At 45.6% G+C, this 15,491-nt stretch overlaps 2 protein-coding genes across 2 annotated transcripts in view; one reads left to right on the forward strand and one right to left on the reverse strand.

Moving 5' to 3' along the window:
- KIF13B (kinesin family member 13B) overlaps positions 1–15,491 on the forward strand; it is a 195,181-nt gene that overhangs the window by 93,545 nt on the left and 86,145 nt on the right. The window contains exons 13-18 of the mRNA XM_015406436.1: positions 1,780–1,914; positions 4,841–4,971; positions 6,948–7,034; positions 10,946–11,130; positions 12,642–12,852; positions 14,496–14,658. Of these exons, the coding sequence (XP_015261922.1) occupies positions 1,780–1,914; positions 4,841–4,971; positions 6,948–7,034; positions 10,946–11,130; positions 12,642–12,852; positions 14,496–14,658 (912 nt within the window). The remainder of the gene's footprint in view (positions 1–1,779; positions 1,915–4,840; positions 4,972–6,947; positions 7,035–10,945; positions 11,131–12,641; positions 12,853–14,495; positions 14,659–15,491) is intronic.
- On the reverse strand, positions 9,077–9,494 carry POLR2I (polymerase (RNA) II (DNA directed) polypeptide I, 14.5kDa). Its single transcript, XM_015406324.1, is given in 1 exon segment — positions 9,077–9,494. A coding segment is annotated over 1 exon segment (378 nt). The 3' UTR covers positions 9,077–9,116.

Below are 15,491 nucleotides of genomic sequence, written 5' to 3' on the forward strand. Positions count from 1 at the left end.
AGTCTATCTTTATGTTGAGTGGAACTGATTTATCTCAGAATTGTGGCTCTTCTCCAATTTCTGCTTTATCTCCTTAAAACAAGAATAAGTTCAAACTTTCAAGGGTGATACTTTGGTGTTTTTTTAAAATCTCTTCTTTGCATGCCTTTGGGACGTCACTTTTCTGACCGCAGGCTTGTTTGGACAGTGACTTTTGGGGGGAGTTGGGAAGGTGGGGGGCGACATGGTTCAGCTAGTACGCATGTTGGTAGGATCAGTTCTTAGATTTTTAGAGCCTGTTCAAAGACATTGGAGGCTACAATGGTAGGCCGTTAGTGCCATGTGGAGCAGATACAGGCCACAAAACAACCACTGCTTCTTTGTTTTATTTCTCAAAGTTATATTTGGCTTTAATTGTTACATCATGACCATTGCTTTGTCCACCATTCCTTTCTTGTGTATAGGGGAAGAATGCTTTGTACCTAGAACATAGATCTAGGTATTAAAACATTTATACTCCACCTTTGTCTTGCTGTCAAAGTGGCTTACAATTCCACACTAAAAGCACACACAATACTGTAAAACTCCATTAACCCCTCTCCCAAAGAAAATTCCTTACAGTGCCTCCTATTTATTTTTATTAAAATATTTATACCCCACCTTTCCTCTTGGTTCTAAGGACTGTCCCATCTTCTCAAGGAGCCCTTCACCCAGGGTGGGAGCTGCTGTTGAAAAGTACTGGACTCTAATAGGTGCCAAGCATCCAGCCTTAAATGGGGGAACAATCAGAAGGTGGTGACTGGAGGGGCCATAATTGGGGCATTGGAACATATGGGAAGAGGTGTTCCTTCAGATCTGTGGGTCCTAGGTCGTGGGCAGGAAGCGAAATTGCAAAGAAAAAGTAGACCACACTACTCAGTGTTTCCTAAGTCTCTCTTCTGTGTCATGTGCAAATACAGGATTTTCATCCTTGTTCATGTGCACACACACACAGGCTAGGCTGGCTTGGGGGTGATTGCGGTTCTTTGCCTTTTGCCTGTTGCTTGTCACATGGCTCACTTGCTGCAGAGTGATCTGGAAAGGTGTGTGTTATGGACACCTTTGGTGAGATGCAGCACAATCAGACTTAGTCTCATAAGTTATCCTGAAGAGCCAGTTGCGAGTATGCTGGCAGTGACAGTCAAAGATAAAAAGGGGGAAGGGGCAAAAGGGATTCCCCCCTCTTTTTAGGCCATATCTTTCTTTTCCTCTTTGTGAGCAGCGTCTTCATCACACTCTCCCCAGCTCACAGAATGGGAAAAGTGCATGGCGATAGTGTTTGAGCATTGCTCCAGTATGTGCTCAACTGTGCCATGGAAACTCAAAGCAAGACATCATAGAAAAACAAAGGCAAGGAATGATACACAAATGGAGTAACCAGCTGTAGCCCAGGTTAGGGTTATTAAAATAAAGTGAGCTATTAAATAAAACACATTAGCTTAAAGTAGTTTGTCAGATGGTGATTCACAGATTACTCGAACTGACTGGGAATCGGCCTGCTTGGTCCCCTCTCCCCACCCTGTGTACCGTTCACAGTGGCTGCCATTGCCCCAGGCTTGGCTAATAGGTTTCCCTGTGATGATGTGCATTTGTTTGTGTGCAAACCATAAGGGATATACGGTGGCCCGGAGTAGCATGTGACAGTTGTCTAGCACTTCACAATTGTAATGTAGATATGTTGCCTTTATAGTGTGGAGAACGTCTGCTTTAGCACATGCCGCCTTCCTTGCTTTCTGATTGGAACTTTGTTTCTCTATACAGGAGCGGCAGAAGCAGCTTGAAAGCCTTGGCATCTCTCTCCAGTCTTCCGGGATCAAAGTCGGCGATAACAAGTGCTTTCTGGTTAACTTGAATGCTGACCCTGCGCTCAATGAACTCTTGGTCTACTATTTAAAGGTGAACTCCTAGCATGAGCGGTAATTTCAGAAGACTTAGAGGTTCCTAGAAATCCAACTTGGGAGCTCTTCTATAGAGTCCATGGCCAGTAAGGAGGCACAAATGCAACTTGTAATTCTTTAGCCCTCTTAATGGATAATAGAGATGTGTACACCTAATAACAGTACTTTGAAAAGAGTGCTGTTGCACTACAAAGTGCATCTTGAGAGCAATTCGTACAATCGCCCTGCAAGGTAGGCCAGTGTAATGGATCCTCATATTGTGAACATGGTGGAGAGATAGCAGCTTGCTTAAGGTTAGCCATTGAGTACCTGTCTGATAAGCGATTTCAATGAAGCCCACCCCTCCTTCTCTTAAGTATCGTGTTACTTTGACCTATAACTAAGCATCCTTTCCAACATGGTTGCAATCCTGTAAACCTGACATTGGTGGTAGTTTGAAGTGGATCTGCAAGCCGAAGTTACAGGGGAATGGGTGGTAAGTCATGTCTTGCATTGATGCACGCATTTATGCCAAGCTGTAGTTAATGTAGGGGGGCACAGACCAGGAAAAAAAAGAGAGAGAAGGGGGTATGCATTCACAAGACTGAGTCTTGACTTGTAAAATATGGGTTTCCAGGGAATCATTATTATGCCCATCTCAGGCTTGTCTTGGAGATAGATCAGGATGGGAAGCCACGTTAGTCTGTCTGTAGTAGTAGAAAAGACAAGAGTTCAGTAGCACCTTAGAGACTAACAAAATTTGAGCAGTGATTCACGAAAGCTCATACCCTGCTATAAATTTTGTTAGTCTTTACAGTGCTACTGGACTCTTGCTCTTTTCTGCTGCTTCTGGCTTGTTTGTTGGTTACACTAAATATAACACGACCACGGAGATACTAAGTACAATAACAAAAACAAAATACACCGTGGAGAGAATGGCTTGCTCAAGGTCAAATACCACTAAAGTGTTACTTAAAGCCATATGTCTCAAACATAATAAATGAGAAAATCATGCATGGAGATTAAACTGTAAATCTTTTAGTATGATCCACATGTACTTATTGCTTATTAAAGCACAAAACTCATGAAACCGCTTTGCCATAAGGAGTGTAACGAGCCCTTGTGGGAGTATGATAAGGCATGCAAAAAATGTTAACTGTGTGGTTCCATAAAAATATATTGGCTCTGAAGAAGTAGAATCAAAACTCTCTCAGTCAACAAGAGACATCAAGCCTGGTTTCTCAGCCTCCCTGCAGACCTGAAAGTTTGGAAACTAAGAAACAGCAAAGAATATTACAGTGTTTCCAAGGACTGTATACAGCCCATTTACTGGTCTTGCTTTAGGAAGGTTTCTTTATACTTGTATATTTGTTTCACAGCTTTTGTGCTTTAATAAGCAATAAGTACATGTGGATCATACTAAAAGATTTACAGTTTAATCTCCATGCATGGTTTTCTCATTTATTATGTTTGAGACATATGCCTTTAAGTAACACTTTAGTGGTATTTGACCTTGAGCAATCCGTTCTCTCCACGGTGTACTTTGTCTGTTGGTTAGACACACACTTGTTCTCCCTTGTCTGTGTGGTGTCCTTTTTAACTATTTTGGAAACTGTCTTTAAGGACAGAAGGTGGGCCCACGGGAGTGGCTTAAGTGCCACCTCTTTAAGGAAAGCCGATATCCTCGGTTTTTGATAAGTCATTCCAAGTCCCTAGCACATTGGGACATCTAGAAGAATGCAAGGATGAGGGAGTGAAGGAGGGAGAGCCCTTAGTCGTCATCACTTTGCCGTCCGATAAGCAACAAAAGAAAGCTTCTTTTTTTTGAGGAGGCAAAGAATGTTCCAATCTGCGTAGGTGTCTGGCTCGCAGCTCAATTGGCTTTGTCAGCCCTGACCATTCTTGAGGCTGAATCTGCAAATCTGCTGCTTAATGTGACGGTGGGACCAACAGGGGCCTTGGCAACCAGACTTCAAAGGGTAACCTTGGCACACTTGCAAAGCAATCAGTTTCTTCTTGGCACCTGAATTTGTATAGGTCAGTATGCTGGGGTGGGCGGTGGGCGTGTATGCTGTCAGTTCCTGTATGCTCAGGTCAGAAAAATGTTCTGCAGTTATATGAGCAGCCTTCAGTACATGTTAAACAACTGCTGGGTGTTTCAGGCTGCATCGACTAAAGGATGAAGGGATGTTGTTCCCAGGTTCCCTACAAATGCACCAAGGCCATTGTCTTGACTGCCATATGTGGCAAGTGTGTCTCTCTAACAAACGTAGTTCAGATTTTACTCTGTAATGATAACCTTGATTGGTGACCTTTATTTATGAGCAGAATGAGTGTGTGTAAAGCCCTTTTTTGTAACTGTTCCTTCTCAGTTTTCCATCTGTGGTGGTGGGTGTCGCTTCCAAAATTTGACCCCACATGAAATTTGTACATGTCATAGAGAAGTTGAAGCTTTTCACAGGGAACATGGGGGCTGCTTTCAACAAGTGTTCCCCTACCCTGGGGGCTGGATCTGAGGTGGTATAGTCAGGAAATGTATTTTTTCTGTTAGCATTTATACTCTAAAGTCTTAGCAGCTTTAATCTCTCTAGTTCTTTTTTGGCTATAGATTATCATTTTAGAAGAGCTGTATTAAAGAATATGTGTGAACTTCATTCTGGTCAACTCATTCAGATGATCCAGTCCCCAGTTAAAATTATAGCCAGGGTGGGAAAGACCTCTGAGTCCCTGACGAGATATTATCAGTAGTTTCACTAAGTATTTTGTTGTTGTTGTTGTTCAGTCGCACAGTCGAGTCCGACTCTTCGCGACCCCATGGACCAGATCACGCCAGGCCTTCTGGTCTTCCGCCGTCCTCTGAAGTTTGCTCAACAGTTTAAAACCTATACAACTGAATACTCTGAGTTTCTACTGTGTCTTAATGCACCTGTCTGAATCTTCCATAGGAACACACACTAATTGGGTCAGATAATTCCCAGGATATCCAGCTATGTGGAATGGGGATTCTGCCTGAGCATTGTATAATAGATATCACCTCAGATGGACAAGTTATGCTGACACCTAAGAAGAACACAAGGTGACTGAATGTTTCTGTTGGTATAAATTATCATATTTCTATCACTTTTTTAAAAAAATCCCGTCCTCCTTCCAAAGAGATCAGAATGACTTGCACGGGTTCCCTCTGCCTACGTTTTTATCCCCGCAACACTTACCTCTGAGGTAAGTGGAAATGATAGAGGGAGAAGTAAAAATCGCCAAGCAACACAGTGGCCAATGGAAGCGGCGAGTGGAGTGCTGGGAAGTTGGAGTTGAGAAATAACTGGAAGGAAATGGAAAGGTGACAAATCTGGGGTGGTGTCTGATAGACTTATGTGCTTGATACTGGAAATCCAGACACATTCCAGTGGAGAGTGATTGGGTAAGCCGTGTGTAGGAAATGATCAAAATGGTAAAGCTTCACTTCAGCACTCTAAAGAAATTGGAAGTTGGGAAACACATTAGAATCCCTTGTTGAGTTATAATGAAAATGATTTGGTAGGCTAAGCTCATTTTATGACTGTGTATTTTTATGGCTATTTATGATAGAAACGTTGTACTATATTTAAATATTTTTACATTATCTTTAATATTTCTAACAATTTTTAAGAAGTTTTCCAGAAGACTAGTCTCAGGACTTCCACAGTTTGATATCTGTGGTGTGATCAAAGAAGGGCACTCAACAGTTCCAAAATCACCATTAGACTTGAAGATCAATCTTGCCAGCTTCCCTGTCTTCCTTGTTAGTAACTCAAACACCAAACTCTTCAGTGTAATTTCTCTGCCAAATTTCATGAGTCTGGGTTTCCTTTTAAAGCAATCTGTCCATGTACTCCAAGTCACCCCACAAAATTCCCTCATATCCAAATTCTAGCTCTTGATGGGGCACTGCTAACACAAGCACCAACAGTGAAGAGCTTGGGTGTAACTTTGGATGCCTTGGAGGGCCAAGTCACGAATGTTGCCAGGTCCCATTCTACCATCGTCGCCAGGTCAGGCAACTGGCTCCCTACCTCTCCCCTCGCAACCTAGCCGCAGTAATCTAAGCAATGGTCACCTCCAGGTTGGACTACTGTAACTCACTTTATGCTGGGCTTCCATTGAGACTGATCCAGAAGCTTCAGCTGGTCCAGGATGTGGCAGCACATGTTTTAACAAGGACACCATTGAGAGCACACATACAACCAGTGGGCCACCAACTGCAATGGCTTCCAGTTAAATACTGGGCGAGGTTCAAGGTGTTGGGTCTAACCTTTAAAGCCCTTTGTAGTCTGGAACCAACATACCTTCAGATCCGTTTCCCCCAATACATCCCCCAAAGAGCATTACACTCTAGATCAACATCTAACGGTGATCCCTGGCCTGAAGGAAGTCCGCCTAGCCTCGACCAGGGTCAGAGCTTTCTCAGCTGTGGCCTCCGGCCTGGTGGAACAATCTCTTGAGTGAGATCCGTGCCCTGCAGGACTTAATGCAGTTCCGCAGGGCCTGTAAAACGAAGACCTGCCAGGCCTATGGTTGAGGCAGCGGGAACCCAAACTGTATTGGCCTCACCCTGCTCTGCTCTGTTTTACTCCATCTGCATTGTTTCCATCTGACATTGATCTTGTCTGCCCGCCCCCTCTCAGCTTTAATTACATCTACCGGCACACACATGGGGAGCCCGGGAGTATTGGTTCCATCGATAGTGTAAATTGAGATATTGAATTTTAAATTGTTATGTTTTAATTGGTTGGTATTATGTTGTGTATATATTGTTGTAACCCACCTTGAGCCCATTTGTGGGGGAGGGAGGGCTAAAAGCCAAATAAAATTTAAAAATAAAATAAATACTAAACAGTCCCGGGGCTCCATGATTCACTTACCTAGCTTCTAATAAACTTTTCTGTGCCCCTCTCCTCCCCAAAAAAGAGGGATCCAGAAAGATCCAGGTTCCATAGACTCTTATACTATTCTTATATTTTGTGGCAAAAACCCTCAGTTGACATTACCCCACTTGCTTCTCTTCCTTCATCGCAGGACATTTGTAAATGGCACCGCTGTCTCAGGCCCCACACAACTTCACCACGGAGACAGAATTCTGTGGGGAAACAATCACTTCTTCAGGTAGGCTACTAGCTTATTTACTTGTTCTGCATAGGTGTGAGGTGAACTGATTTAGGGAGAAGGGTGTGTATGAGAAAGTTTTTTCTCTCTCCCATAACTTTAGCACCTTGGATTGCCCAGTGAAAGTGCTTGGTAATGGATTCAGGACAGATAAAGGAACATTTTCAGTTATACGGATTGATTGATGGAATTCATTGCCAGAAAATACAGCGATGGCCTTGGCCACTACCTTAGAGGGCTTTAAAAGTGGACTGGGTTTAGGAGTTTATTGCTATTAACCATGGTAGTACAATGGATCCTCCAGGGAAAGCATGTCTCAATATCCGTTGTGGGGGAAGGACAAAGCAAGAGGACTGCTGGCTTTGTTCCCTGTCTGTAGGGTTCCTGGAAACATCTGGCTGGCCACTGTTTGAAACAGGATACCAGGCTAGATAGATCCTCGGTCTGATACAGCAGAATTTCTCTTAACGCAGAATTTCAGCGTGGTTCTTTAGCTTTCCTGTGAGGCTTTCCTTTCTCACTATCTGTGGGGCAGCAAGTGCTCTGATTGAGCATTGCCTTAACGGGCAGGGAGATGGATTCATTTTGGGGCTTGATTGTAACTGCAGCAAAACCATGGACTCCGTTATATCAGAGGTCATGCAATCTGAAGTTTTATTTCCTTCGAAAAACAAAAAACCATTTTCTTGTCCTCTTGATTGTTGAAATTCGCAAGTATTAATCTGAAGGCTGAGAATCTCCTCCTTCTTTGGAGGTTTTCAGAAAGAGGTTAGATGGCTGTCTGACAGCAATGCTGATTCTGTGAACTTAGGCAGATCACGAGAAAGGAGGGCAGGAAGGGTAGCCTCAGTGCTTAGTTCTCGTGGCCCTTCTTTCTTACACACCCAGGGAAAGGCTGATCGCCACGTTGCAGTCAGGAAGCAATTTTCTCCAGGCCAGTTTGGCCAGGGATCCTGAAGGGTTGTTTTTTGCCATCTTCTGGGCATGGAGCAGGGGTCCCTGGGTGTGTGTGGGGGGAGGTATTTGTGAATTTCCTGCATTGTGCAGGGGGTTGGACTAGATGAGCCTGGAGGTCCCTTCCAACTCTATGATTCTGTAAAACAGAGTTTCACCTGCCAGGAGAGGAGGAACATCCATTCATAACAGCTGCTTGTGCCACCCTGTGCTGTAGACTGTTTCAGTCCCTAAATGAAGGCTGATGCTTAACTGAGTTACTAGTATGCTGTAAAGCATTAAATTACATACAGACATTCCCCATGGCAAAGCAGGAAATGCAAATATATGTTGCCTTTGTAGTTTGTATAATGCCTTTGTACACGCTAAACACCGTGGTGATAGGGCATTATATAACCAAGTGTACCCTGAAGTGATTCACGGGGATCTGGCTGGACTACTGCAGATTGCACGTGATGAAATACCTCTCCCCAAAAAAGAAATATCTACATGTGGAAAATCGGCATGCCAGGAAAAAGAGGAGAGCACCGGTTTGAACCCTGGCGTGCTAGTGACTGTGTGTAAGAATTTTTTTTTTTTAAATTCCGCTGTATCTGCTTTGTGAACCCTCATCTGTAATTTGGAGTTGTACAATGAAAGTACAGGTTTACCTCCTCAAGGAGGATGACAACTTCTCAGGCCTCTGAAGAGGTGAGCAGTGACTCACGGAAGCGCATCCCCTGCCACAGATTTTGTTAGCCTTCGAGGTGCTACTGGACTCTTGCGCTTTTCTTGGGCCTCTAGACTTACAGATTAACTAACATGATTGACTAACCTCTAGACTTATAGAATAACTAACATAATTAGATAACCATTGTGTTCTTTTCAAATCCTAGTTAAAATAATATTGCCAACTGAAGTGAAAGGTTTTCCTTTCCTGTGTGGAGTGTTATAGTCCTTCGAGTTGTTCATTATCCAGTATGGCCAAGATGTTTTGGGGTTTTTTAAAAATAAAACTAGTTTTATTAACACTCTCCTCCACCACAGTTCACAGAGCCGAGCGGCACAGGTGGGAGCTTCTGAAATAGAGGATGTTTCCGGACGGGGGGGGGGCTTTGCCGATGGGTGGCTTGGCTGCCGCCAAACCCTTCACTCAGTCCAGCGGTGGCCGCAGTGTGGGGCTGTGCAGACGTAATAGAGCCGCACGGCATCCTCTGCCCTTGCACTGTGGGACTGGAAGAACACTGCCTCCTTGTGGCCACACTTCTGACAGGGGTGGTCCTCCGTTCAGGGCAGAGTCGGGTCCTGGGAAACGTCAGCGATGATCTGGGTCAGTTCGTCGACCTCATGTGTGATGTTGTTGACGTAGATGCAGCTGTTGTCGGCTTCCTGCTGGTAGTCACAGTTCCGGCAAGCATACAGAAGGATCCTGTTCTCCTTGTCTTCCTTGGGATACAACATGTTTTTGCATTCCTGGCAGAAATGAATCCCCACGAAGCCTGGCTCGTAGGCCCCTTCTGACTCCATGGCAACCGCCAAGATGTTTTTGAGGCTGAAGAGTCCAGTGACACTCTCACCCACTAATTCTTACAATGCACGATCAAGGAAGGTGTTCTGGAGTGCGGCCACGATGGAGTAGATCCTGTTTAGCATGCAAAGGATCCCCTAGGTTCAGTTCCTGGCACCTTTTTATTAAAGAAACTGTCTTGGACAGTAGACGGTCACCCAGTCTTAATAGACCGTTCTGAGCCAGATAAGTCAATGGTTTGGTTCAGCATAAGGCAGCTTCTTATGTTTCTATGGACTGGACTGGAGTAACAACGTTATTTTAGCTGAACTGACCTAGCAAAACCTCCTTATGGATTAGTAGACAAGAATAAGAGTCCATTAGCACCTTAAAGACTACCAAAATTTGTGGCAGGATATAAGTTTTCGTGAGTCACTGCTCTTTTTTTCAAATACAGCCAGAATGTGAGTCCATCTGTCCTATATATTGGACAGTTGGCTTCCTTCACACAGGCACTGGGGTGGGGGAGGCAACTTTTTTTTGCTCACAGACAGCCTGCTGTCCTAAAACAGCTTCTCGCCCACAATGATAAACTACTTGACAGCAGCACAGACTCTGGTACCAAGGCCTACAACAAACCAACTTTGCTCTCATATAGATCCCAGCAACACCGTCAGTGGACCCAGCAACATACCATCTCAGGCTCCTACTCCCGCTCATCCTCTGTGATGTATGCCATCACGTGTCAGCAGTGCCCTCCCACACTCTACACTGGACAAACAGGCCAGTCCCTTCGACAAAGAATTAATAGACATAAGTCTGACATCAGGAACCACAGCATTCAAAAACCAGTGGGGGAACATTTTAACCTTCCAGGGCATTCAGTTGCTGACCTAAAAGCAGCAGTTCTCTTACAAAGGAATTTCAAAGGGAGATTAGAAAGAGTGACTGCTGAATTGCAGCTGATAACGAAGGTCAAGACAATGCATCCTCCTGTATTGAATCGAGACGTTTCCGGTCTCATTACCAATGCTGATTTCTCCCCACCTACTACCTTTCTGCATATCACACCTAATCCAATCACACCTGCTATTGTCATTTGCCTGCTTAGTGTCATTTGGCATCTGAACTCACTCCACTTTCCAATATATAGGACAGATGGACTCACATTCTAGCTGTAGCTGAAGAACTGAGCAGTAAAAGCTCATACCCTGCCACAGATTTTGCTAGTCTTCAGGATGCTACCGGACTCTTTTCTACTGCTACAAACAGACCAGCACAGCTACCCATCTTCATCTGTCTCCTTATGGATTGTTCCCCTTAAGTCCAGGCCATTCTATTTCTCCTGCTGGGCGCTATTCCCTGGGAACAGGTGACCACCCGCCTTGCCTTATGATACAGCCTTTCCTCCATTCCATCCTAAACTATCAGGTGATAGGAGGAATTTCCCCTTCTCTTTTGCTCCTTCAAGGCTAAATTTGCCAAAAAAGAAAAAAAAGGCAGAAGCTGAGGATGAAGAGAATTCGATGAAAGGAAGCAACAGCTCCGAACAGCTGGATTTAGATGGAGACAACTCCAGTGAAGTGTCCAGTGAGATCAACTTCAGCTATGAATATGCCCAGATGGAGGTGACCATGAAAGCACTCGGCGGCAATGGTAAGGGGCAGGGGTTGTCTTCAGTCTGTTTTAATTACTTTATTTATACCCCGTCTTTCTCCCCAATGGGTACCCCAAGTAACTTATATTGTTCTTCTCCATTCTATCCTCATAACAGCTGTGTGAGGTAGGTTAGGCCAGGAATGTTTGATTGGCCCAAGGTCGCCCAGTGAGCTTCCATGGCAGACCGTGGATTCAAACCTGAGTCTCTCAGATCCTAGTTGGACACTCTAACAACTACGCCACACTGGCTTTATGTATGTGCATCAGTGCATGACGGCATATTCTCTGCAGTTGCTTTCAAAAGTAACTTAGGCTGGAATATGGCTTTAAATGTTTGGGTAGTTTCCACACCTTCTGCCTTTTGGGGAACCTTTTCTACATCACTTTGCCTATCAAGATGCCCTTGCCTGTCTGCCATTAAAACCCTCTACATGTAGAATATTCTGGGGATAGGTGTCTTGGCTAGGGTTGCCAAGTGGCACTTACCTCCTCCGCAGGGGACTCCTGGCTGGCTCCTGGTGTGCGCGCCGCTTGCACGTCACTAGGAAGTGACGTTATGACGCCGGGCATGCTGGGGGTGGGACCACGACCATACAAGGGAAAACCATAGAGTTTTCTCTTGTATGGCTGTGGCCCCGCCCCCAGCGTGCCCGGCGTCATAACGTCACTTCCTGGTGACGTGCACACCGGGGTGGGGTTTCCCCCAGGGCCCGATTCCCCAGCGTTGGGGAACGGGCCTCTGGGGCGGGGGTTTCCCCGCCCCCCGGGGCGACTTGGCAGCCCTAGTCTTGGCTTATTGATCTTTTTATTGCTGCCACTGAGTATACCTAGAATGGATCCAGCTCTCATCTCTGGTTGTGGGTTGCTAAAGCAGATGGAGGTAGGATGGACCCCTAAGATGCATCTAGGGAACACCCCAGAAAACAGTTTGGAAAACCACTGATGTATGGCGGTAATCAATTATTTGTTTCATCGATGCACGTCACTAGGAAGTGACGTTATGACGCCGGGCATGCTGGGGGTGGGACCACGACCATACAAGGGAAAACCATAGAGTTTTCTCTTGTATGGCTGTGGCCCCGCCCCCAGCGTGCCCGGCGTCATAACGTCACTTCCTGGTGACGTGCACACCGGGGTGGGGTTTCCCCCAGGGCCCGATTCCCCAGCGTTGGGGAACGGGCCTCTGGGGCGGGGGTTTCCCCGCCCCCCGGGGCGACTTGGCAGCCCTAGTCTTGGCTTATTGATCTTTTTATTGCTGCCACTGAGTATACCTAGAATGGATCCAGCTCTCATCTCTGGTTGTGGGTTGCTAAAGCAGATGGAGGTAGGATGGACCCCTAAGATGCATCTAGGGAACACCCCAGAAAACAGTTTGGAAAACCACTGATGTATGGCGGTAATCAATTATTTGTTTCATCGAACATTTTGCTCCGTGACTTAAATCTCTTGCAGTCTGTCTTTCCGCACGTTCACTTTCTCTCTCCGTATCTTTCTTTTTCTCTGCCTAGATCCCATGCAGTCAGTTTTGCAGAGCCTGGAGCAGCAGCATGAAGAAGAGAAGCGGTCTGCCTTGGAGCGCCAAAGGGTTATGTATGAACACGAGCTGGAACAGCTCCGAAGACGGTTGTCTCCAGAGAAACAGCACTTCCGTTCTATGGACAGGTTCTCCTGCCATTCTCCCAATGCTCAGCAACGATTACGACAGTGGGCAGAAGAGAGGTGGGTGAAAAGGATGTTTGTTTATTTATTGCCAGGGCAGGTTCAGGGCGGCACACACAGAATATATTGAGCAATTAAAACAGGAGAATAGAATAAAATCACAACAATATAAATATAAAAACATAACACAAAGTGCTAGTGAGGTTTGTATAACATAAGAACATAAGAGACGCCAATGTTGGATCAGGCCAAAGGCCCATCCAGTCCAACACTCTGTGTCACACAGTGGCCAGAAATACCAGTGCCATCAGGAGGTCCACCAGTGGGGCCAGGACATTAGAAGCCATCCCACTGTTGACCCCCCCAAGCACCAAGAAGACAGAGCATCACTTGCCCCAGAGCCCCTATCTATACCTTGTGGCTAATAGCCACTGATGGACCTCTGCCCCATATGCCTATCTAATTCCCTTTTGAAGCTGTCCATGCTTGTAGCCGCCACCACTTCCTGTGGCGGGCATTACCAGCATCCAACATAGGAATACAGTCACTATTACTATTGGGGCCAGGGCCTCAGTTTATTGGGCGCAGCTCCCTAATCAAAGGGAGTACTCTGTGCCGTGGAATATTATGGGGATTCACATTCCCCATTTAAAAAAAATAACAAAAAACAGGAAGCCCCTGCACCATTCCCTGCCATGAAGTGAAGCAATATCAGTGGAGACCGGGCCATTTAACTGTCTTTGTCCTAAAGCACAGTTGTCAGCAACCAGTCTCTTGTATGGGAGAAAATGAAAAGGCATTAAACCTGCCCTTTGCCGAGCCTGATGTCTGGCATCATATCGGATCTCCCCCTTCCCCTGAAACCTTTGCCTGGTTGCATTCCAGATAGCAGTCATTTCCTCTGCCCTGTAGAACCACTCAGAACTGAGCCAGCCCTTCTCTTCAGAGGCTTGCTTTGTCCTATGGAAATTTCGGGGGGGGGGGATGAGCCCTTGAGAAGTGGGTTAGATCATTAGCTCCAATATTTTGCTTCCATTAAAAGTACAAGAGTTACAAGATACCCTGGTCCTTTCAAATCTGGAAGGGTGTGGCACTGAAGGAGGCAACTCCAGTCCTACCCCATTCAGGGATCCCTCAGCCAATTTCTCTGAGTTACCACTTAAAAGTTGCAGTCTAGTCGCATGTTAAGAACATAAGAACATAAGAGATGCCAATGTTGGATCAGGCCAAAGGCCCATCCAGTCCAACACTCTGTATCACACAGTGGCTAGAAATACAAGTGCCATCAGGAGGTCCACCAGTGGGGCCAGGACATTAGAAGCCATCCCACTGTTGACCCCCCCAAGCACCAAGATGACAGGGCATCACTTGCCCCAGAGTCCCTATCTATACCTTGTGGCTAATAGCCACTGATGGACCTCTGCTCCATATGCTTATCTAATTCCCTTTTGAAGCCGTCCATGCTTGTAGCCGCCACCACTTCCTGTGGCAGTGAATTCCAAGTGTTAATCACTCTTTGGGTGAAGAAGTACTTCCTTTTATCCGTTCTAACGTTCTATCCGTTCTATGTTGTTGCATAGCAGATGGACAGGCCCCTCTGCAACACAGATTTACATCTGAGCAAATGCCTACTTAGCCATCTAGTATCCAAAAAGTTTTCAGCATTCTTTTGTTTAACTGGTTGCTTGTTTGTTTTCCCAAAGAGAAGAGATGCTAAACCACAGCCTGAGGAAGCTGAGGGAGCAGATTGTGAAGGCCAACTTGTACGTGAGGGAAGCCAACTTCATTGCGGAGGAGATGGACAAAAGAACGGAGTACAAGGTTACTCTGCAGATCCCAGCTTCAAGCCTGAATGCAAACAGAAAGGTGAGGCGCCCGGTACCTGCTCCACCAATATAGGCGGCTGTTCATCACGAATGGGTCCATATTTGTGCTCCAGAGTTTGTAGCAATCCAGACAACGTTGTCCTGCCATTTTCAAAAACGATATTTTATTTACTGTAGAACAGTGATTCTCACTCAGTGGCTCGGTAGCCACCTGTGGCTGTTCCGAACACTGTTCACCAGTGTGGCACCTGCCCCATATTTCAGGTAGTAGAGTCTGGCCTACTTCCCTGAAATATGAGACAGGTGCCATACTGGTAACTGATAAGGCTTGTGGTTGGTAGATGGTTCTTACCTTGAAGCAACAACCACTGGAGGAACAGGTAAGCTGCAAGCCTCTGAGGTGCAGGCCTCATGTCGGGATGGGAAGTAAAAGTGTCCATTCTCCCTCTGAGTTGGAGGACATCCTGTGTGGGTGATTCCCATCCATCATTCAGGGAGGCAGGACTTACAAAAGAACTTCCTGTTTCCTGTGGTGGGAGTCACCCTTTCCTCAGTTCTTTTCCTGCCTCAAGAGGGAGAGCAGCTCGTTAGGCTTTGCCAAACCTTTTACCTTTCTTACCTTCTTGCTAAGCTATTTCTTGTAGAGCATTAACCCTCCTTTCTTCCCCTTTTCTTTCAGACCTTTCTCTGGACGGCCTTCTATCAAAAAAAAAAAAAAAATAATAACAATACTCAAGAGGGAGAGCAGCTCGTTAGGCTTTGCCAAACCTTTTACCTTTCTTACCTTCTTGCTAAGCTATTTCTTGTAGAGCATTAACCCTCCTTTCTTCCCCTTTTCTTTCAGACCTTTCTCTGGACGGCCTTCTATCAAAA

The sequence above is a fragment of the Gekko japonicus genome, unplaced genomic scaffold, assembly GCF_001447785.1.
Source record: "Gekko japonicus isolate JY-2015 unplaced genomic scaffold, Gekko_japonicus_V1.1 scaffold7, whole genome shotgun sequence".
Classification (NCBI taxonomy): Eukaryota; Metazoa; Chordata; class Lepidosauria; order Squamata; family Gekkonidae; genus Gekko; species Gekko japonicus.